Source organism: Urtica dioica, chromosome 4 (assembly GCF_054948205.1).
Source record: "Urtica dioica subsp. dioica isolate 48M chromosome 4, U.dioica_male_clone48M_v1_H2, whole genome shotgun sequence".
Taxonomy (NCBI): Eukaryota; Viridiplantae; Streptophyta; class Magnoliopsida; order Rosales; family Urticaceae; genus Urtica; species Urtica dioica.
In genome coordinates, this window is record NC_142759.1 from 19453282 (window position 1) to 19474394 (window position 21113).

Consider the following 21113-nt stretch of genomic DNA (forward strand, 5'->3'; position numbering starts at 1 on the left):
TCCTAGTCCACGGGCTCGGGCTCCGTCCCCAGCTCGATGGCCTTCTTGATCTTCTCTTCTTCCTTTGTGAATCGGCTGTACACATGCTGGACCCACCAAAAATCTATGATTTGGACGTCTTGCCGATATTCGTCGAGAGCTCGTTGGCGAGCCCGAATCATGTGAATTATAGCATCAATATACTGAGAAATAACAAACATATAGCGTTACTTTAAATTAAAAGGGAATGTGAAATATAATAAGTAACGTACCGAATCATGTAGCCATTTTGTTTCTGTCAACATCGTGTCTAAGAAAATCGTGTCTCCGTCGCAAGTCTTCAGGCGAGTAGAATTCATGAATTTGTTGTCCCACTTCTTTGTCCGAAACCCCTTCACGAAATTATTAAACTCCTTTAGCCTCGCGTCCTTCAACGGGTTGAATTTGGGGATCGGCTTCTCTGAATACTTGGGCCTCGGCGGATAAGTGAAATCGGCCGAACGCGACGACTTCTATCGCACTTGCTGATCTGGACGTGGCGGGGTAAGTTGTGCCTTGTCGCTTTTCCTTTTAAGCGGAGTCGTGAGCCGGCGTTGCTTATCCGGAACGTCATCTCTACGAGGACTCGACGAAGACGTCGACAAGCTCGGCGAAGTCACCGACCTATTCCCCGATCGCTTCGACGACTCGCGAGATGGCGTGTGCGATGAAGACGACTTCTTCGACGACTCGCGATGCGAAGAAGATGGCGCGTGCGATGAAGACGCCGACTTTTGACCAAACAGAGGAGGAGGAGGAGGAAGAGGAGGAGGATGATGAGGAGGAGGAAGAGGGGTCCGGCCTTTACGACGACCATCAGCTTAGGTCGTGGGAATCTCACCCCCAGGCAAGCCTGTTTGTTCATCGAATAAAATGTTAAGCCTCGTCCACATCGAAATCTGCAATTCAAAGTAACAAAATATGTCACAAAATTTAAACTGGTCACAAAACTATAAATGAAATTTAAACTTAACCCTAAACTTAACTCTAAAATGAAATTTAAACTTAACTCTAAAACGTTAAATTAAATTTAAACTTAACTCTAAACCGTTAAATTAAATTTAAAATAAACTCTAAAATTAAATTTAAACTTAATTCTAAAATGAAATGTAAACTTAACTCTAAAATGAAATTTAAACTTAACTCTAAAACGTTAAATTAAATTTAAACTTAAACATAACTTGAATTAAATCTAACCTGGTCTCGCCTGATTCGTGCGATTCTACGCCCATTCGTGTTAAAAGCCTATAAGACCATCCCTTGTGATTGCAACAATTGTTCTTGGGAGGCTCGCATTTCTTCCCACATTTCCCGTGTTAGGACAAAGGGCTCAGGAACGTCGACACAAGGGGTCGGTGTGGGCCTTGATCCCGCTGCGGAGTGGTCGGTGTAAGCCTCGATCCCATTGCGGGAGTGGTCGGACTACGACACTCCACGTGTTCGTCGTTGGAGTCGGACTACCAAGACGAACACGTGGAGTGTCTGACACGTGTTCGTCGTCGGAGTCTCCGACGATGACATCGGCCTCGTCTGCGACAATCGCGACTCGATCTATTTCTTCTTCGATATCTCGCGGCTTTGTCGCGTATTCTCCCTCGATGTCTATGGGATACAGACATTTGCTCGTATGCGTCTCGAGGAGAGTGAAAAATTCTTTCTCTGCTGCCCTTGGTCTCAGCATTTGATGAACACCCACTTACAAAACCAAAAACAAGTATTAATATTCCAAAATAATGTAACATACATTTAATAAAAATTAAATAATAACAATTACCATTTTCTTATTCAGGACGACCTCGATGTCTTTGCCCATGATGACGACATTACTCGACCATGAGTGCATCCTGGGCACACGAATCCCCTGGTTCGACCCGAACCTCATCCCGATCTATGGGATAGCCTCGTACGCCCTGTAATGAAGGGTATGAAGATTACCCGTCAATGTGTACTTGGCCTCTTTCTGAGCCACGTCCAGCTTGTCCTTCAACTTCTTCTACAACGTCTCGTGATAATGGCTTAGGTTCACCGAGAGGCTGGAATACGTCTCCGCCCAACTTAAATTTCCCCAAGGCATCTTGAAGAAGAAGGGGATGTCTTCAACGATGTATAGAAATTTATGCCACCTTTCCTCGATGACTTTGTTGGCCGGCTGCCCCAGAAGATACCCATACACAAATACGAGCAGCCCGAGCTTGAACGCATCGTCATGGCTCTGACATATGTTGAACGCGTTGATCAACGCGCTCAACTTGCATCCGACGACGCCGTTCAAGTGGTCCGTGATCAATCGGTCGCTATTTCGCTCGTCTTGTTCGGCTTTGGTCAGACCGTCTTCGTAGCTCATCCCTGAGACGAGTGCGTACTCGAGGCGTCCGAATCTTACTCGTTTGCCTCCGATACCAAAATGTATCTCCCCCCATGCTGTCGCCTCGATCTTTTTTTTAAGGAGAGTATGTACGAGCACCGGTGAGAAATCGAGCTCACTCTCCGAAAAAATTGCTCAAACGGAGTCTTGAGGATTCAATCTTTTATCCCGAGCTCATCAAATCTCCTCCGTACCAGCTTCAAGATTCCCGTCCCACCGTAGGTGATACGTCCTGGGAATGAGACGTTGTATATGCAGTTCAAATTGTCCTAAAAAATGACAAAATTAGGTCAGAATCATAATTCATCGTACGACATCGTACAGACTCGTATAGCATCGTATAACCAAAAAATTTGATTTTTTTTATAAACTAGCATCGTACGATATCGTACAGTATCGTATGATATCGTATGGCATCGTATGGTATCGTACGAGCACTTTTTTTTGGAAATTCTTAAACCCATCGTACAGCATCGTACGACTTCGTATGCAATCGTACAGATGTATGAATTTCATCGTACGACATCGTACGATGCATCAACCTCATCATACACTGGCCCTAATTTCAAACACTAAAATTCTAAATCCGACCAAAATCAACTCAAATAAGAAAATAAATAAGTCCTAAACCCTATTCTAACTATTTTCAATGATGTTTAACAAGAAATTACATGAAAAAATGACCTTTTTATTTGATTTTGAAGCTCGGGATTTTTGAGATCCACCGCCATCGGAAACTCCATCGTGCGCCATCGTATAAGCTCATATGGACTCGTACGCTCGTATGGAATCGTACGGGTTTGATTTTGTTTTTCTCGTTTTTTTCGAGTGAGGTCGAGAGAGAGCGAAATGTTAGAGTGTTCAAATGGTCTAGGGGTATTTTTGTCCGATTTTGACTCAAAAATCCATTTTAAGATATTTCATTAAATTAATGTCTAAATTAGATATTTAATCGATTTTTAAGCTCAATTAATGAAATTTCTCCGCATAAACTCCTTGATCACTACTGCCTAGTGCCTCCTCTCCTGCCTTGCCTTGGACCATTTGATGTAAAAAAAAAAAAAAAAAAAAAAAAAAAAAAAAAAAAAACCTACTGCCTTACTGTCCGTCGCCACCGTGACCAATGTGACCACCGCCGCCATTCTACGATTGGTAATCGCTTACTCTCTCACCACGAGCAACCGTTACCATTTTCTTATAATTTTTCTCTCTCATTTCAATTTTCAAAGCTGGAAAGTTTTTCACGTATCTTTTTTATATTTTGGTATTCGGGTGTAAGGTATGTTCAGAGATTGGTTAAGCAAGATTAGGGTTTTTTGTCTGATGGGTTGGCCTTCTGTGGTGTTACCACAGATTTCGCTCTCAATTGGGTCATGTGGAGAAGAATTGTGGGCACGAATTTTCGGCGGTTTTATCAGAAAGAAGCCGCTCCTCCGTACGCGGATGTACCGAAGCCGAAGAAGAGCTCGTCGGAGCGAAAGCCGTACGTGACTCCGATGAAGACCCTGATCGAGAGAGCCAAGGCCGAGAAGGCGGCTCGGCGCCTGAACCCGTGCCGCGTCCTCCCCGACCCACCGGACAACGGCCTCCTCGTCCCGGAGCTCGTCCCCGTGGCCCACCGCGTCCACCGCGCCCGCCTCTCCCTCCTCCGCCGCCTCTCCCGCCTCGCCAGCCTCGTCCCCGTCCTCGCCTGCTCCGTCTGCCGCGAGCTCCACGTGGGCCCGCTCGGCCACCGCATCAAGACCTGCTCCGGCGGCTCCGAGCACTCGTGGAGGAAGGGCAAGCCCTCGGAGGTGATCTTCTTCCCCAAAAGCTTCCACCTTTTCGACCGCGCCGCCCGCCCCAGAGTGACCCACGACGATCGCTGGTCCCACCCGCGAATCCCCGCCATCGTCGAGCTCTGCATCCAAGCCGGGGTCGACCTCCCCGCCTTCCCCGCCACCCGAAGAACCAAGCCCGTGTACTCCATGGACGGCCGGATCGTCGACTTCGAACAACCCACCACCAATCAAGGACAAGAACGACACGAAGAGGAAGAGGAGATCGAGGAGGAAGAGGACATGGACATCCTGATCGACGACGGCGACCACGGGGCTGAGCTGGCGAATCGGACGGTTGGGTCGTGGGTGGCGATGATCGAGGGAGCGGCGGAGATGATGAAGAGGTACATGGTGTGGACGTGCGGGTACTGCGAGGAGGTCATGGTGGGGCCCAAGGGGCACAAGGTGAGGAAGTGCCGGGGGTCGAAGCACCAGAACCGCGACGGCCTGCACGCGTGGCAGGAGGCCGCCATCGAGGATCTCGTGGGCCCCAACTACGTGTGGCACGTGCGCGACTCTCCTCTACTCCACAATTGCCTCAAGAGGTACTACGGCAAGGCTCCCGCTGTGATCGAGCTCTGCGTCCAGGCCGGGGCCCACATTCCCGATCAGTACCGGAGCATGATGAGATTGGACGTCGTTCCTCCCGATCGCGACGAAGCCGACCTCGTTGCTTGACGTGATACTAGTCTTCTCTACTCGTTTGTTTTTTGGTTCAAGAATCCCAAGTTATTAATGTAGCTTAGTTTTTTTTTTTTTTTGTTTCACCAATATCCTATTTTGTTTATCCATGCTCCAAATTCAGTTTTTTTTGTTGATGTTATAACTTAAAACTGCTCTTATTGTCTAATTATTGACATGTGATCATGTCCTACTAACTGATATTCTCAAAGCAGAAAAAAAAACTGTCTACAACAAGAATTTATCATTTGAAATAAATAATCACTCAAGAAATACTCGCATAAGGAAGAAAGAAAAAGATCACGGTACAGAAGTTGTGAAAAAGAAAGAGTGTAATTACAAAATAAAATCAATGATTTTTTTTTTTTATTACAAAAGAAAGGGTTAATAATAATATAATATGGGCAGCATACCATAGGTTGAACTTGAAATGAATGTATAAAATCAAAATTGGGAATTGGAAGAGTTAGAAGGCAAAGAAGAAAGAGAGAGAGAGAGAGAGAGAGAGAGAGAGAGAGAGAATGGAAGAAGAGCGTGCAGAGCAAGAAGAGGCTTTGGTGGCTCTGATCGAACATCGCGCTCGCGAAGTTCAGCATCTCCGTCAACGTCTCTCCTATTACCAATCTCAGGTCTCTCCTATTTCCGATCACAATCTCATGTCTTTTTTTTTTCCTTCCTTTCCGACGATTAAGCAATAGTTTCCGACAGCTTCAGGAAGCAGAGTTGAGGCTGAACGATTCGCAGTCCAAATTAACTCGCCTTAAAGGCTTGTCGTCTAAAACCAACGGCAGCGTCGGCGTCGTCAAGCCAGAGATTCCTTCTCCTTCTCCGAAGAAACCCGCCGTGAAAGCTGAGCGCAGATCGACGAGTCCGGTTTCAAGAAAACCCGAGCTCGTAATCCCGGCCGTCGTTCCAAAAGCGTCCCAGCCTGAAACCTCGGTTCCTTCCAAAGCAAGGGCCGAGAAGCCCATTCCCCAACGCAAAGCCTCTAAAAGAAAGCTTGGTATAACTCAACTCACATTCTTGTTTAGTTTAGTCTCTACTTTCTTGGAATATATATATATATATATATATATATATATATGTTGTGTGTTTCTCATTTCTTGTTTTGCAGAACACAGAGAGCACAAGGAGCTGATACCTGTGGTGTGTAGCAGCTCTAGGGCGTGCACGGTTCGGTGCGAGACCAGCAATCACATCTCAAGTCAGCACAAGCGAAAGCTGAGGACTATTGCTTTATGCCCCGTCAACGATCAGCTCTTTGTCACGAGGTGATTCTGCGCTTCCCTCTCTCTCTCTCTCTAGCGCTGCCTTGTTATGTATGATTATCAGCCTAACTGTTTTTGGAATGTTTACAGTGCTTTAGATGGAGTGGTCAATCTGTGGCAAGTTCAATCCAAGGGGTAAAGTCCCAAACTTTGTATTCTTTTTCTTGATGAGAAAGATCATTAGGAAAAATAGAGATGATTAAAATGTGTTTATTATGTCAAAGAGTCTTGATGGAAGTTTTCTGATTAACGTCATCAATTTCCAAGTGCAGTTTAGGGGCGTCTCTGCTTAGCGGCACCGATTGCTCGTCTCAGAAGCAGCGGAGATGGCCGGAAGATCTGGCGTGGCACCCGAAAGGAAACTATCTATTTTCCATATATAGCGCTGACGGCGGGGACTCCCAGATATCCATGCTAGATCTCAATATAACTCAAGGGGTAATTCACGTTTTTTTCCCCTTCCTCTTCTGTATAGAGGAATCGTTTATATCTTTATCAATGCTGTGTTGACAGGGGGGTCGGGTTAGTTTCTTGGAAGACAAGCCTCACGTGAAGGGCATGATCAACAACATAAGCTTCATGCCGTGGGAAGAGAGTTGCTTCGTGACTGGCGGGAGCGACCACGCAGTGGTGCTGTGGAAGGAGAGAGAGGGCGAAGCAAATGCGTGGAAGCCAAAGGCGTTGCACCGGAGCTTCCATTCTTCGGCGGTCATGGGAGTGGCCGGAATGCAACAGAAGAACATCGTGCTCTCCGCCGGGGCCGACAAGCGGATCATCGGCTTCGACGTCGACGCCGGAAGGGCTGACTTCAAGCACCAAATCGACAGCAAGTGTATGAGCGTGTTGCCTAATCCCCGCGACTTCAATCTCTTCATGGTTCATGCCGGGTGAGAGTTAAGAATGTGATGCTGTTTTCTCGTTCGTCTCTTTGTTTTGTTTCGGTAGAGTTGGATTGATTATAGGGTGTTGTACCTATCGAGCCAATTGATATCAATGGATTTGCATAATAGCCAAAGTTTTTCATGGTTAAAATTTATGAAAATGTGCAAGTAGCAAGCTTCAATAATTGTTTTAACCTTATGATTATATATTTGAAAGTGGTAATCTTTTTACAACGTAACTTTGGAAATTTTGCTAATTAATCAGTTTCAAATGGCTACTTTGTAAAAATTTTCCTCGATTATAATAGGAAAAAATGTGCAGGACTCTACAGAGGCAGCTTCGGCTGTTTGACATAAGATTGAGGCAGACAGAGATACACGCTTTTGGGTGGAAGCAAGAGAGCAGCGAGTCTCAGTCGGCGCTCATAAACCAGTCATGGTCGCCGGACGGGTTGTACATCACCTCCGGCTCGGCCGATCCCATGATTCACGTGTTTGATATACGCTACAATGCAGCCTCGCCTTCCCAGTCCATCAGGGCTCATCAGAAACGGGTTTTCAAAGCCGTCTGGCTCAACTCTCGCCCTCTCCTTCTTTCTATTTCTTCTGATCTACAGATCGGATTGCACAAAATCACGTAAAAACACATGCTAATCTTCTTTTTGATATTTTCTTCTATCTTTTTTGTTTTTTTCATGGTCAAAAGGGCCTGAGTCAGTCACCATAGGGAACAAAGCCAATTGATTTCTTTAGCTTAGGAAAAGAAGATATCATGAGATGCCACTCTCTCACAGTTTTTAGCTGGTGATATAGATAAACACACTTCATTTTGTAAGGAAACACTTTGCTAGTCTAAAAATCAATTTTTTGATGGTGAAAACTTTGCTCATTTGTATGCCTATTATAGTAATGGAATGGATTTAACGGTTCTATTCCCTTAAATGTCCATTCGAGGTTTCCTGTGGGAGTAACATGACAGATGATTCTAAGAAACAACGCATTAAATGGCTACCACATTACTTGGGTAAGAAAATTTCATAAAAAAAAGTATACTTATGGCTACCACGCAGCTATAATGTCCGAACATTCATGCTCTGGTAATTAAAACAAAATAGAGGGAATATTTCTATATCCCACAATTAATAGTAGATGTAGTTAATCTTGATTGATTAATATATGTGTCTATTTCAAAAAAAAAATGGAATACTTTTAAGCTAAAATAAAATGACACAAGTGCTGTGCAGTTATTTTGCTGATGACAAAAGGTTTTAACTTATAAATCATTTTTGTATATACTTGTTGTAAATTATAATTTGGAAGTTCGTAATGTGATGATGATGTCAGAATGAATGTATATTTTAAAAAATATCAATGAATTTATGATATTTATTTAGCCATTGTGAAGAAAGAAAGAGAGAAAAAGGGCAATATTTTTTGTAAACAGCTTATTCATTATCTATCTATTCTAAATCCAAATAAAAAACAAACAGGCAAAGACTTGATTTTGACCCTGTTCCAATGGATGGCACGGTTTTGCCTTTGAGGCCAGTCTATCCACTCCCTTCCCCTTCCACCAAACCCGTCTCCATCCCGCCATGGAAGTTCGCCCCAAAAGCACCGTCGCCGTCGCCGTCGCCGCCGCCGCCGCTGCAGAAGTCCCAATCTTCTCTCCCCATAGACTCTCTCCTCCAACACCTTACCGCCCCTTCCCTCCGGCGTCACCCGCAGCCCCGACCCCTGGACCTCCCGGAGCCAGACTCCGAGCAGGCCTTGATCGACGTCGGCGTCGCCGAGTTCCTGACGACGAAGGGTCGGACGATGTTCAACTCCATCGCCGAGCTCCCCGTCCACGAACTCCCCTCCTTCTTCGCCTCTTCCAAGGCCGACCTCCTTGACCTGGACTTGGTCACCCTTCTCAAAGCTCTCGACCTCTCCGGGAAGTGGGACAAGTCCCTGGCTCTGTTCGAGTGGGTTGCGTCGCAGGAGGAGGAGGAGATCAGGGTCAGCAGCCACATGATGGAGCTCATCGTCAGAATGCTGGGCCGAGAATCCCAGCACACCCTCGCCTCCAAGCTCTTCGATCGCCTCCGCGTCGAGCGCTTCTCCCTCGACGTCAGAGCCTACACCACCGTGATCCACGCGTACAGCCGCACTGGAAAATACCGCCGCGCCCTCGCCGTGTTCTCCGCCATGAGAGACTCGGGCCTGTCTCCGACGCTGGTCACCTTCAACGTGGTCCTCGACGTGTACGGCAAGATGGGCGGGTGCTGGGATCAGATGGTGGGGTTGGTGGAGGAGATTCGCGCCTCCGGTCTCGAGATGGACGATTTCACGTGCAGCACGGTGATCTCGGCCTGCGGGCGCGAGGGGCTTCTGGAGGAGGCGAGGGAGTTCTTCGCAGGGCTCGACCACGCGCGAGTCGGGACGGTGACGTACAACGCGCTGATCCAGGCGTACGGGAAGGCTGGCGCGGTGGCGGAGGCGGTGGCGGTGGCGGAGCAGATGGAGCGGCTCTCGGTCCCGATGGACACGTTCACGTACAACGAGCTGGTCGGGGCGTACGTCCGCGCGGGGCTGTACGAGGAAGGCGCGGCGGTGCTGGACGAGATGAGGCGGCGCGGGGCCAGGCCGAACGCGGTGACGTACACCACGCTGGTCGACGCGTACGGGAAAGCCGGGCGCGAGGACGACGCCCTGCGCCTCGTGACCCGCATGAAGGAGTCCGGCTGCGTCCCCAACGCCTGCACCTACAACGCCCTCCTCGGGATGCTGGGAAAGAAGCGGCGCATCTCCGACATGACCCGGCTCCTGCGCGACATGGGCGCCACCGGGGTCGCCCCCAACCGAGCCACGTGGAACGCCGTGCTGGCCGTGTGCGGGGACGCGGGGCACCTGCGCCGGATCCTGGGGGAGATGCGGCGGTGCGGGTTCGAGCCCGACCGCCACACTTTCAACACGCTGATCGGGGCGTACGGGCGGTGGGGGTCCCACGCGGACGCCGAGCGCGCCCACGCGGACATGCTCCGCGTGGGGTTCCGCCCCTGCGTGGCGACCTACAACGCTCTCCTGGGCGCGGCGGCCCACCGCGGGGACTGGCGCTGCGCCCAGGCCGTCCTCGACCGCATGGAGGCCGCGGGGGTCCGCCCCAACGACGCCTCGCGCTCGCTCGTCTTGCAGTGCCACGCGCGCGGCGGCAACCTCGGGGGGATCCGCAGGATGGAGGAGGAGCACGTGTACAACGGCGGGCGGGTCGGGTGGGTGGTCCTGCGCACGCTCGTGCTGGTGAACTTCAAGTGCCGGTGCATGGGCGGGATGGTGCGAGCCGTGGAGGAGATGGGGAGACGAGGCTACAAGCCCGACCTCGTCGTCTTCAATTCCCTGCTGTCCATGTACGCGAGGAACAACATGGCGGAGCGGGCGAGCGAGACGCTGGCGGCGATGCGCTCCGCGGGGCTGAGGCCGGACCTGGTGACGTTCAACACGCTGATCGACATGGAGGCGCGGCGCGGGGCGTGCTGGAAGGCCGAGGACATTCTGCGCGGCCTTCAAGGCTCGGGATTGAAGCCCGATTTGGTGTCCTACAACATCGTCGTGAAAGGGTTCTGTAAGCAGGGGCTCATGGAGGAGGCGGTGCGGACGCTGGCTGACATGGCCGCCAACGGGATCGCGCCCTGCATCTTCACTTACAACACTTTCGTCACCGGATACGCCAGCAAGGCCATGTTCCACGACGCGGTCCACCTCATCGACTACATGGCCGCCCATAACTGCCCGCCAAACCACCTCACCTACAAGATTCTCCTCGACGCACTCTGCCGGGCCCGCCGTTACGACCAAGCCGCCGAATTGCTCGCCAATATCAGGGGCCTCGATTCACAGTCCATACAGTCACTCTCTGCTCGCCTCAGTAATTACATGGACCGCTGATTTCTCTTCTCTTCTTCTGTAAATCAAACTTACTTTTGATAATTCAATCACTCATATTTATCTCGATTCTTTCCTGCAAAATGTCAATATCTTCGTCTGCTTGATATCAACACCAACACTCATCTTTGATGTTAATAATATAAATTGGCTTGAATCGATGGATGTCTCTCTCTCTCTTACTCTCGCTCGCTCTCACACACAGTATTGGTCCATCCATCCACGTAGTGGTTGACCGTCCGTAATGGTTGACTCTCGGTCTCAGTCTCAGTCTCGACACGATATTTGCAACATCAAATCAGTTCTTTTATTAATGCTTTCCTTTTGTTATTCTGCACTTCTGCCGCGTCCCTGTGTTTGTTTGTATACATACGTCTCAGAATCAAATAGCATAAGCATACTCTACTTTAATTGGGAGATAAGTAAGTTACTCATTAAACCCTGGAATGTTGCTATCCTATTCCTTCTAAAATTCAATCGACTAAAGTGGGGAGAAAAAGAAGGAAAGGAAAAAGAACAGGGTTCGAAAAGCAAAGGACATGAATTTTAATTTGAAATGTAATTTTTGGTTTGTGTCACGCGCACGAAGCGTTTAATTGAAGAGTGTCTAGTTATCATGCCTTTTCTAAGTTTTTCTTTTATGGTGTCAATGTCAAATGTTCTCAGTAAACATACACTTTTTTTTATTTATTTTTTTGTTTTTTTTTTATTTTTTATAGCAAAATGTATGATATTGAATATATGTGCACCATTGAATAAAACCAGTTAAATTTGACGGAAATACATGTGACGACCTCGAATTAATCACATTTTAATATTTTTTTATTAAAATTAACTAAACATTAATAATATCATTTTAATAATAAAAATTTAATTATAAACGACTTTTATAATATAATTAGACATTAATAATATTATTAAAATGATTTAATATTTATCTATTTAAATATTAATAAAATATTAATATTATAATTTTTGCATTAATTATTAAAAAATGAACGACTTAAATTTTTTAATATTCAAAACGATTTAATATTTTATAATATTATTTTTAAAAAAATACTCGATTAATTCATTTTTTTTTAATAAGAAACATATTAATAAGAGATGAAACAGCGCAAGTCAATTCATAAAGTGATGAAAGATTGATCAATAATGCCATCTGCCATGTGATCATGACATTGACCCCGCTCCACTGCTTTCTTATACATATACATATATATATATATATATATATATATATATATATATATATATATATATACACTAGTTTTTTTTAGCATCGTGCTACGCGCGAATGATTTTAGCATATTATAAATGATAATAACAAGTAAAATTTGTAGAGGTTAATTTGTGTTATCAAGATTTGTAAACAATGGACACCAAAGAAACCGGCAATTAAGAAAAAAACCCTTAAAAATCATAAACGAATAATAAACTGTAAAAAATTTATTTTGTACATTGATTAGACTTTCATGGGTAAATAAGACTTGCGTTCGCTTTCCAATGAAATATGGAGACACATATAAGGTGAAGGAAAATAAATATCAAAGAGAAACTAATAAAGAAAATATAAAACTAACATATAATCAAAATAATGTATGTTATTGATATAGGTTACGTTTGGTTGGGATTAAAAAGCCTTGTTTTTGTTTTTAGAAAAAACAAAACTGTTTATCCGGTGATTGGCAAAACTGTTTTTACAAAAAATTTCAAAAACGTTTTTAGATTTTGTACATGAGATAGAAAAACTAGGATTCATAGCTTTTAGAAAAAGTGTTTTTAAGTTTGCTATATAAATGACTGTAATATCATCGTACAAAATATTATTTATATATATGTATATAAATAAGCATATCAATAATTATTATTTAATTATTAAGAACATATCTATTTTAGTTTTTTTACTATAATATATTTATTTTACCAAACGCTAAATCAGTTGTTGTTACCAGCAACAACTGTTTTATAAACAGTTTACCAAACACTTTGTCATTTTTTGAAAAAAACAGTTTTTTATAAAAGCAATTTTTTTAAAAACAAAGCTATGTCAAACGGGGCCATAATATAATATAGCATTAGTAATTATGATTATAAAATACATAAAAAAATTACACAAAATATATTGATGAGAGAGTGAGGAAAAAAATAATATATATAAAAAAAATTACAACATAGATTGGAAAAAAACTAAAAAAAAAAAAAAAAACCAACGAAATATGGAAACACATATAAGGTGAAGGGAAATAAATATCAAAGAGAAAAATAAAAGAATCTAATAAAGAAAATATAAAACTAATATACACTCAAAATAATGTATGTTATTGATATAGTATAATATAGCATCAGTAATTATGATTATAAAATAAAAAAAATTATACAAAATATATTGATGAGAGGGGGAGAAAAGAAAAACCGGAAAAGGCAAAGGCAAAGAAAAAAAAAAACCCTAAAAGGCAGGGCACAAAAAAAAAAAAAAAAAAAAACCCAACCGGAAAAGGCAAAGGCAAAGGCAAGAAAAAAAGGGCCGCCACATGTCGCCTCCTGGCGACACCACGTGGCGGCCCCAGAATGAAAGAGGGGAGTGAGTTCCTCTTTATTATCTATGTTATATATATATATATATATATATATATATATATATATATATATATATATATATATAATACTCTCTCTCTAAAAACCCAGATCTAATTTTACTAGGGTTTTCAAACCCTTTCACATCGAGCTCGGCCGTCGCTTCCCCCGGGTTGCCGGCGTCGTCAGCGGCGCCACTCCAACCTGGGGGGAGCCTTGTCCATCTCCGGTGCTTCGCGGACTCGGAGCTTTTCCGACGAAACAAATTTGAGTTTTTTTTTTCTTTGTTTTCTTCTGGCTTCCTTCTCCACCCCTCCGACCATGACCACCGCTGCCTCCTTGGTTGTGCTGTCGGCGTCGCCTCTGAACTTCTCCAGATCTCCGGTTATGTTATCGCGGTGTTGCTCTGACTCGCCGGCGTGTCCCTCTCAAGATTTGAGATCTGTGAGTTTTTCTGAGCCTATCCTCGTGGATGAGTCTGAAAGCCTCATTTTGTTGTGAATATCCTTTTCAGATTGATTCGGCGGGCTCCCTACATTATTCCTTGTGGCCATTATGTTTCTTCTGGTGTTTCCGGTGGGGAGCCCCATTCCCATCGGAGGAAATTCCGAAGTGTTGGTCCGCCGTGCCGATCCCGGTCTCACGTCGCTCCTCAACAAGGCGTTGAAACTTTGGTGCTCAGTCCATACGGAGGTTCACGATGACGCACCTCTCCGGACGTGGCGGAGCTTCTCACTGGGCCTTTTCTCGCTCATTGAAAGCTTCGTAAATGTGGCTGGTTTGTGGCGGGAAGGAGATGGTTTGAGTCAAAGTAGTCTTTTAATTTTTCTGCTATGTTTGGTTGTTGATTTGCTTAGACTAGCTTACTTTGAACCTGTGTTTTATCTAGATTTTGCTGTTATGTCCACTATTGTTGAGTGGTTTTTGTGTCTCGAAGAGGTCTTAGTCTCCTTGCGGGTTAGGAGTTTGAGTTTTCTATTAGCTTTTTGGTGGTATGAACTCTCGAATGTCTTTGTCCACAATCGGTGGTCCTCGAGCGTTTTGGTTCATCCAATACCTCTGAGGGAATGTTGAAAAAGCTATCAAGTTGCTCGAAATTCAGTGTGTTAAATCTTCCGCTTGAGGGAAGTCCACACACGATGTGCGTTCACACGATTCTAGTCTTGAATCATCATTATCTTGAGGTATCGTCCTTTGTTGTCAAAAGATGTACGATATTTGTACTTTTTGGGTGTTATGCCCTTATTCTATTAGAAAACCTCGAGCTACTGTTATAAAAAAAAAGATATATATATATATATATATAATTTTAATTTTTGGATTTAAAACGAAAATAGATGATCGGGATGAATGAGTAGTGATCAGGAGCTAGGACGGACTCTTCTTGGTCAGACGTAATTTAATTTTAAAGTGTGTTGGTCAATCACGCAATTGCCATAACACCAACAAATATTCTCTTTCTTTGACCACCCCATTTCCACTTTCACCGTGACCATGCATCGAAGAATTAATATGAAATAAAAAGGCTACAAAATACAAATGGGAAAGGACGTCTTCCGATTTTGTCACGGAGTCGAGAGAAGAATATACGCTCGAATTAAATATCCTATACAGAGCTGTCAAAGCCACGAGCATTGAGTCAGGCCAGTTTAGGTTAGAATTATTGGACAAAAGATAATGAATAGATTTCTCCCTAAATAAACCAAACAATTAATTCTACCCCCCATGCAATTAAAAAACAATAAGAACGAAAAAAATGACACATTTCTACTCTCACTTTTCCAAAACATGAAAGATTATGGTGGTGTCAAAAGCTATGCATTCAAAAACGCGCTTACTATTAGAGTCTATAGTTTTATAGTGCGTGATCTTCTATCCAAACGCGCTTCGTCTTCGTTGCAACAATTACGTCATCATTTCAAATTCAAACATTAAAAAAAAAAAATTACACTCACAAAGTATATTTGCTTAAATATCAAGCTCTACTCTCTATTTTTTATTTGTATCCGAGAATCGTATAAAATTTGAAAGGCGCTTTTCTTTCTTACAATATGCAAGTTAAGTAAGTTGGGGTTTGTGAAAAATAAAGGCGTTGGAAAGAAAGTAGGGGCAGGGACGTAATTTGAGGCGACGCTCATAGTTTCATAGTATGGAATGGAATGGAAAGAAGGAAAACAAATGAGGAGTTGATTGATGATAAGAGAAAGGGAGACAAACATCATTGCCTCGGTTTTTCCATTTCTTAATCTTCAAGCTTTTTACGAATTCATAAATACAGAAGATTAGAAGCCAATACGAGAGCGACGCAATGGGGAACTGCTGTTCCGACCACGCCGGCGGTCGGAGCGCCGTCGGAGGCACCGCCGCGTCTCACGCCAATCCCAACGGCGGTCCCAACGACGCCGTCGACAGATTCCTCCAATCCCGAGGCTACCAGGGTTTGTTCTCCCAGATCGAGGTTGGTTTCGCCTACGCTACGCCCTCACTATTTTCGGTGCATAATCGAGTTGACTTTGATGAATTCGAGTCAATTTATGCCGTTTTTTTTTTGGTGGATTGATTAATGCAGTTATCTGTCTCTGCCTCGGAATTGCGCGATCGAGATGTGCTCTCTAAGGTTAGCGATAGCGAGAATGAATTTTAGATTGACTCGGTGGAGAGCCTAACTATATGTTTGTGTACGTATGTGTTGGTGGTTCAGAGCGATCCGATGACTGTCATTTACAGCAAAGGCAGGGACGGGACACTCGTCGAGATCGGCCGCACTGAAGTGGTGGCGAACTCTTTGAATCCGGCGTGGATCACCAAACACACCGTCGCTTACCATTTCGAGGTCGTTCAGACGCTTGTGTGAGTCTCTCTTTCTTGCTCTATCAAATTTCGATTCTGATTTGTCTTATATTCAAGTGTTTGGTTACAGGTTCCGCGTGTATGACATTGACACGCAGTACCACAATGTGGATGTGAAGGTACGCGCTTGTTACGGCGAGACTCCATAATTATATGTTCGTTGGCATCAACGAGCCTTCTTAATTATATGCTTGCCTGCGCAGATGCTTAAGCTGGACGAGCAGCAATTTCTTGGCGAAGCCACTTGTGCGCTGTCTCAGGTATAGCGCTCACTATCTCTTTGCTTCCTCAACTCTCCAAGATCTCTTTGGGAGACCTAATAAAGTATTGAATCAGTTTCTATTTAGCTATTTGTGAACGATGCTCTCCGTAGAGAATTAAATACGTGAGTATGTAGAGGCTTTGAGGTCAGTCCGTTATGGATAGTGGAATGGCTTGTTCCTTGAAGTTGTCATATTATCAGATCCTCCTCAATCTGAATGAGGCGGCGTGTGAAAAATGAAGATATTGCGAGTTACAGAAAGAGATTCCGAATAATAATAGGGTTACTAATGTGGATGGAGATAAGAGAGCAGACAATACATGTAGACTAGACAGAGAGAGTACAGGGTTTTCTTCAAAAGGAACATTTGGCTCTCCAAAGTAGCTGATTTTAAATTTTTTTTTGAAATTAACTTATGGGAAGATCTGCTATCTGGCACGTCTACAAGAAATAACAAACTGCGAGTTTTTTTTTTTTTTTTTTTTTTGGGTTTCGGGGTGGCGTGTTCATCCTGCGTGTGCTCCGGCCCTTTTAAAATCCTCGCCGTCTTCTTTGAATCTTCTCGGCCTGGCCATTGATTAATAAAACTGCCCCTTGTTTCTTTGGGAATAAATAACAAATTGCGAGTTTTCTTCCCCATGAATGTTCTTTCTACCCTTGCAGATAATGACTAGCCAACACAGATCCTTGACCATTGATCTTTTAAACAGAGAAGGTTCCAGCAGATCATCTCGTACTCAAAACCATGGGAAGATAGTTGTACATGCCGAGGAATCCATGAGCTCAAAGACATCGATAGAGATAGTAATAAGCTGTATAGATTTGGAGTATAAGGATCTTTTCTCAAGAAGTGTAAGGCAGTCATTCCTCTCTTATGTATTATGCGTGTTCATTTCCCTTTATCACCAACATTTGTCATGTGTTTTACAAAAAAAAAAAAAAAAAATGAAAACTCTGATTCTAAGTCACGTGTTGTTGTAGGACCCTTTCTTGGTCATATCGAGGGTTACAGAAAGTGGGATCACTGTTCCAGTTTGCAAAACAGAGGTAAAAAAGAATGAACTCAAACCGCAGTGGAACCCAATATATTTGAGTATTCAGCAAGTTGGAAGCAAGGTGGGTTCTCCTTTTTCAGCTGTAAATCTTCTCTGGAGTACACATAAAAATTTACCATTTTCTCCTGCAGAATATGATATATCTCACTCTCTTGTGCACCAATTCACCTAGTTCAGATATATCATGATATTTATTAACCTATGGGGCTAATATGGCGTGTCTCAATCTAATAAAGTTGATTTTGTTTTAACAATGCTTTTTCTATGAAACAAATTCACTGTTGGACTTTCGAAACTGGTGCTATTATAGTGTTTTTATTTATTTCGTCTTCCTAGAAAAAATACATGTTCATCATCCAACACTCTACATGTTTCTGTTTGCAAATTTTACTTAATATAATACAAGTTGATCGCGGTTCTCAATTCTGTAATTGAAGTAGAGCATATCACAACTCTTATTTCCTTTACCTATAATAATGCATTTTCTCATTATTAATCAACAGGACCAGCGACTTATAATAGAGTGTTTCAATTTCAACAGCAATGGGAAGCATGATTTGATTGGGTAGGATTTTCTTTTTTGTTATGACCTTCCTGAAAGGAACTCAGGAGGATGCTAACAGTACATATTTGTTTTTTTCACTATCAGGAAAACTGAAAAATCACTAGCAGACTTGGAAAAAATTCACTGTAGTAAGCAAGGAGAGAATCTATTCTTACCTGTCTCAGTTGGTCATGGTCATCATTCGGAAACCAAGGTTTTTATGATACAACCGCATCCATCTTGACCCTGCTATACTTATATATATATATATATATATATATATATATATATATATATATATATATTTTTCCGTACTTATCTGCTAAATTCTGATGCAGGTATTAAAGAGTCGTCTATTTGTGGATAAGTTTTCGGAGAGTGTCCAACATACTTTCCTCGATTACTTGGCTGCAGGATTTGAATTGAACTTTATGGTCGCTATTGATTTCACAGGTCTCCATTATTACGTAGCTTTTAGCATGCTGTGCTAGTGATGATAAAAATCTATGTCTGTGTGTGGATGTCCAATTCACTGTAAATAACTCGTGTCCCTTGTTCATCAGCTTCAAATGGAAATCCTCGCCTGCCTGATTCTTTGCATTATATAGATCCTTCAGGACGACCAAATGCATACCAAAGAGTAAGAATTGCCCACATGTAGAATACTCGATGGGCTTATCTTTTTAATGTATCAAAAATAATAATGCTCTTAATTATTTCCAGGCAATCATAGAGGTCAGCGATGTGCTGCAGTTTTATGATACAGATAAACGCTTTCCTGCTTGGGGATTCGGTGCTCGTCCAATTGATGGCCCCGTTTCTCATTGTTTCTTCTTGAATGGAAGTAGCCATAATTATGAGGTTGTTGCTTCGAGAATGTTGTTTAGATCGTTTTTAAGGTTACCAGGTTTTTGTTTTCATTTCTAAGCTCAAGTTCTTCTTATCAGGTTGAAGGAGTGCAAGGAATAATGACGGCATATATGGGCGCCCTACAGAATGTTTCTCTTGCAGGGCCGACTCTTTTTGGACCTGTGATTAGTTATGCTGCTTCAATTGCGAGCCAGTCTATTGCAAATGGTAGCCAAAAATACTTTATTCTATTGATAATCACGGTAAGAAAAAGTGTCTTTAATTTTTATTTATATGATGTTCTTGATATATCTGAACTTTCATATCTTTATAGTTAATTTTTTTTATCTCTAATTCTTCTCTCACAGTAACTTGATACGACCAAGGGTAGTTGAAAACAGTAATTTTATTGATACTCTTGGTTCACTATACGAGAGGTGAACCAATCTCTACTATTACACTATTCTGCTACCAAAGCAAATAAAACAACTAACTCAATAACTCTTCTCCTCCCCCTAAAATATAATTGAAATAATTAGAAACTAAATAAATAAACTACCGCTTTGCCCATCCGGGTCTAACAAATTCATGCTCTTGCTTTTAATTTATGGGTATTATTACGCAATTAATTTCAATTATTGTATGTCGTGGCGGAACTAGATTTATCCCGTATTTTCCTTAAATTTGCATGAGTAGCTCAAGTTGATGTCTAAGAGTTGAGAGGTGTTTGTAGGACGGAGTTGTGACAGATCTCCAAGAAACGAAAGACGCGATTGTGAAAGCATCTGATCTTCCACTCTCAATCCTCATTGTTGGAGTTGGAGGGGCCGACTTCAAAGAAATGGAGGTATATAAAACACCCGATTTGGAAACTGATTGTTCTGAGCATTTCTATTTTGGGTTATGAAACTATACACTATGTATGAGGTAACTAACCACTGCAAAACATGCAGGTTTTGGACGCGGACAAAGGAGGCCGACTGGAGAGCTCACCTGGCCGTGTTGCTTCACGCGACATAGTCCAATTTGTTCCGCTCCGAGACTTGCATAGTAAGTTGCACTAACTTTGATATTCCTTTCCACATTTTTCGAAAAAGCTCTGTAACTGTTGGTTTGCAGGTGGAGAAATTTCGGTGGTTCAAGAACTTCTTGCAGAATTGCCTTCACAATTTCTGACGTACATGCGATCCAGAGATATTAAGCCAAATACATGATCTCTAAGAAAAAGCTTGTACATATGAAAATCAGTTTCACGATATCCATCCGTTAGGCAATGTGGTAATCTCAGAGCCGCATTGTGGTAATCGCAGAGCCTTGTACAACTCGCGAGAACATAGATCAATGGGGAAATCACTAAAACCCGCCAAGTTTGCCAATGGATTAGGATGGCATGAAATGTTGAAGGTTGTGTCGAGGAAAATATTTGTTTTCTCAAGAGAAGATGAATGAATTGTGATGTAAGTCAGAGCTTCCTCAAAATGTCTGCAAGTCAGAGCTTCCTCGTGTGGCTGAGGTAGCATTCCTTTTTTTTTTGTGTATTTTTCCAAGTGTTCATACTATAGATTTTGATCCTGTTTTTGGTCATCATTTCAATGAAGCATAATATTATTTTGTAGCAGCTTTGTTTCCACTTTTTTAAACAAGTTTACATCTCAAAATGCTTAAAGGCTATGAATGGCATCACATGTCGGATTGTTGTCTCTTCTTTTATTAAACCATGAGTCTTTTATAAAAGGCTTCTAGTTAGGCACTTTATTATTATCTTTTATTTTTTAGAATAATTTCTCTAATTGCTCCTCGAATATAGTGGCTGTTTTACGTGGTCATTTATTTTAAAAATCATATTTAATTAATTTAGATTGCATCACTTTATCTGTGTTAATTTTCCAACTAAAAATGCTATCAATTTAGGTTTTTGTATTGGGAAATATGACAACAAAAGAGATCCAAGTGACTTTTATGTGTAATGTTAATAAGTAATGAATAAAGCTGAAATATTCATCTACATATTTGATGTGA

At 42.8% G+C, this 21113-nt stretch overlaps 4 protein-coding genes across 5 annotated transcripts; all 4 read left to right on the plus strand.

Moving 5' to 3' along the window:
* Nucleotides 1–3423: 3423 nt before the first annotated feature.
* Nucleotides 3424–5079, plus strand: APO3 (APO RNA-binding protein (DUF794)). The gene is made up of 2 exons (XM_089611102.1): nucleotides 3424–3535; nucleotides 3737–5079. Exon 2 carries the CDS (start codon nucleotides 3757–3759, stop codon nucleotides 4879–4881), a length of 1125 nt encoding a protein of 374 aa, XP_089467228.1. The 5' UTR covers nucleotides 3424–3535; nucleotides 3737–3756; the 3' UTR covers nucleotides 4882–5079.
* Nucleotides 5080–5183: 104 nt separating this feature from the next.
* Nucleotides 5184–7913, plus strand: LOC149401038 (transducin family protein / WD-40 repeat family protein). 2 transcript variants are annotated; one of them, XM_089611100.1, is made up of 7 exons: nucleotides 5184–5513; nucleotides 5593–5887; nucleotides 5999–6155; nucleotides 6243–6287; nucleotides 6425–6590; nucleotides 6666–7039; nucleotides 7356–7913. In XM_089611100.1, the coding sequence occupies exons 1-7, from the start codon at nucleotides 5406–5408 to the stop codon at nucleotides 7672–7674; spliced, it is 1464 nt and encodes a 487-aa protein (XP_089467226.1). In that variant the 5' UTR covers nucleotides 5184–5405; the 3' UTR covers nucleotides 7675–7913. The 2 variants fall into 2 exon arrangements, with proteins under 2 accessions (XP_089467226.1, XP_089467227.1); XM_089611101.1 differs by having other exon boundaries at nucleotides 7342–7641.
* A 19-nt stretch (nucleotides 7914–7932) lies between these two features.
* LOC149401039 (Tetratricopeptide repeat (TPR)-like superfamily protein) lies at nucleotides 7933–11026 on the plus strand. Its single transcript, XM_089611099.1, has 2 exons — nucleotides 7933–8057; nucleotides 8524–11026. The coding sequence occupies exons 1-2, from the start codon at nucleotides 8038–8040 to the stop codon at nucleotides 10958–10960; spliced, it is 2457 nt and encodes an 818-aa protein (XP_089467225.1). The 5' UTR covers nucleotides 7933–8037; the 3' UTR covers nucleotides 10961–11026.
* A 4497-nt stretch (nucleotides 11027–15523) lies between these two features.
* Nucleotides 15524–20855, plus strand: LOC149401040 (protein BONZAI 1-like). Its single transcript, XM_089611612.1, has 16 exons — nucleotides 15524–15992; nucleotides 16104–16151; nucleotides 16236–16384; nucleotides 16455–16503; nucleotides 16588–16644; nucleotides 17310–17498; nucleotides 17628–17762; nucleotides 18205–18266; nucleotides 18351–18459; nucleotides 18584–18698; nucleotides 18809–18885; nucleotides 18969–19106; nucleotides 19193–19357; nucleotides 19828–19941; nucleotides 20048–20144; nucleotides 20214–20855. The coding sequence occupies exons 1-16, from the start codon at nucleotides 15843–15845 to the stop codon at nucleotides 20306–20308; spliced, it is 1749 nt and encodes a 582-aa protein (XP_089467738.1). The 5' UTR covers nucleotides 15524–15842; the 3' UTR covers nucleotides 20309–20855.
* Nucleotides 20856–21113: the final 258 nt, after the last annotated feature.

Coding starts and splice junctions, on each gene's coding strand:
- APO3 (XM_089611102.1), top strand. CDS start 3,757: ATGTGGAGAAGAATTGTGGGCACGAATTTTCGGCGGTTTTATCAGAAA.
- LOC149401038 (XM_089611100.1), top strand. CDS start 5,406: ATGGAAGAAGAGCGTGCAGAGCAAGAAGAGGCTTTGGTGGCTCTGATC. Junction 5,888..5,998: donor AGCCTCTAAAAGAAAGCTTG/GTATAACTCAAC, acceptor CTTGTTTTGCAG/AACACAGAGAGCACAAGGAG. Junction 6,156..6,242: donor GATCAGCTCTTTGTCACGAG/GTGATTCTGCGC, acceptor GAATGTTTACAG/TGCTTTAGATGGAGTGGTCA.
- LOC149401039 (XM_089611099.1), top strand. CDS start 8,038: ATGGCTACCACATTACTTGG. Junction 8,058..8,523: donor ATGGCTACCACATTACTTGG/GTAAGAAAATTT, acceptor AAAAACAAACAG/GCAAAGACTTGATTTTGACC.
- LOC149401040 (XM_089611612.1), top strand. CDS start 15,843: ATGGGGAACTGCTGTTCCGACCACGCCGGCGGTCGGAGCGCCGTCGGA. Junction 18,267..18,350: donor GGGAAGCATGATTTGATTGG/GTAGGATTTTCT, acceptor TTTCACTATCAG/GAAAACTGAAAAATCACTAG. Junction 19,358..19,827: donor TTATTCTATTGATAATCACG/GTAAGAAAAAGT, acceptor AGGTGTTTGTAG/GACGGAGTTGTGACAGATCT.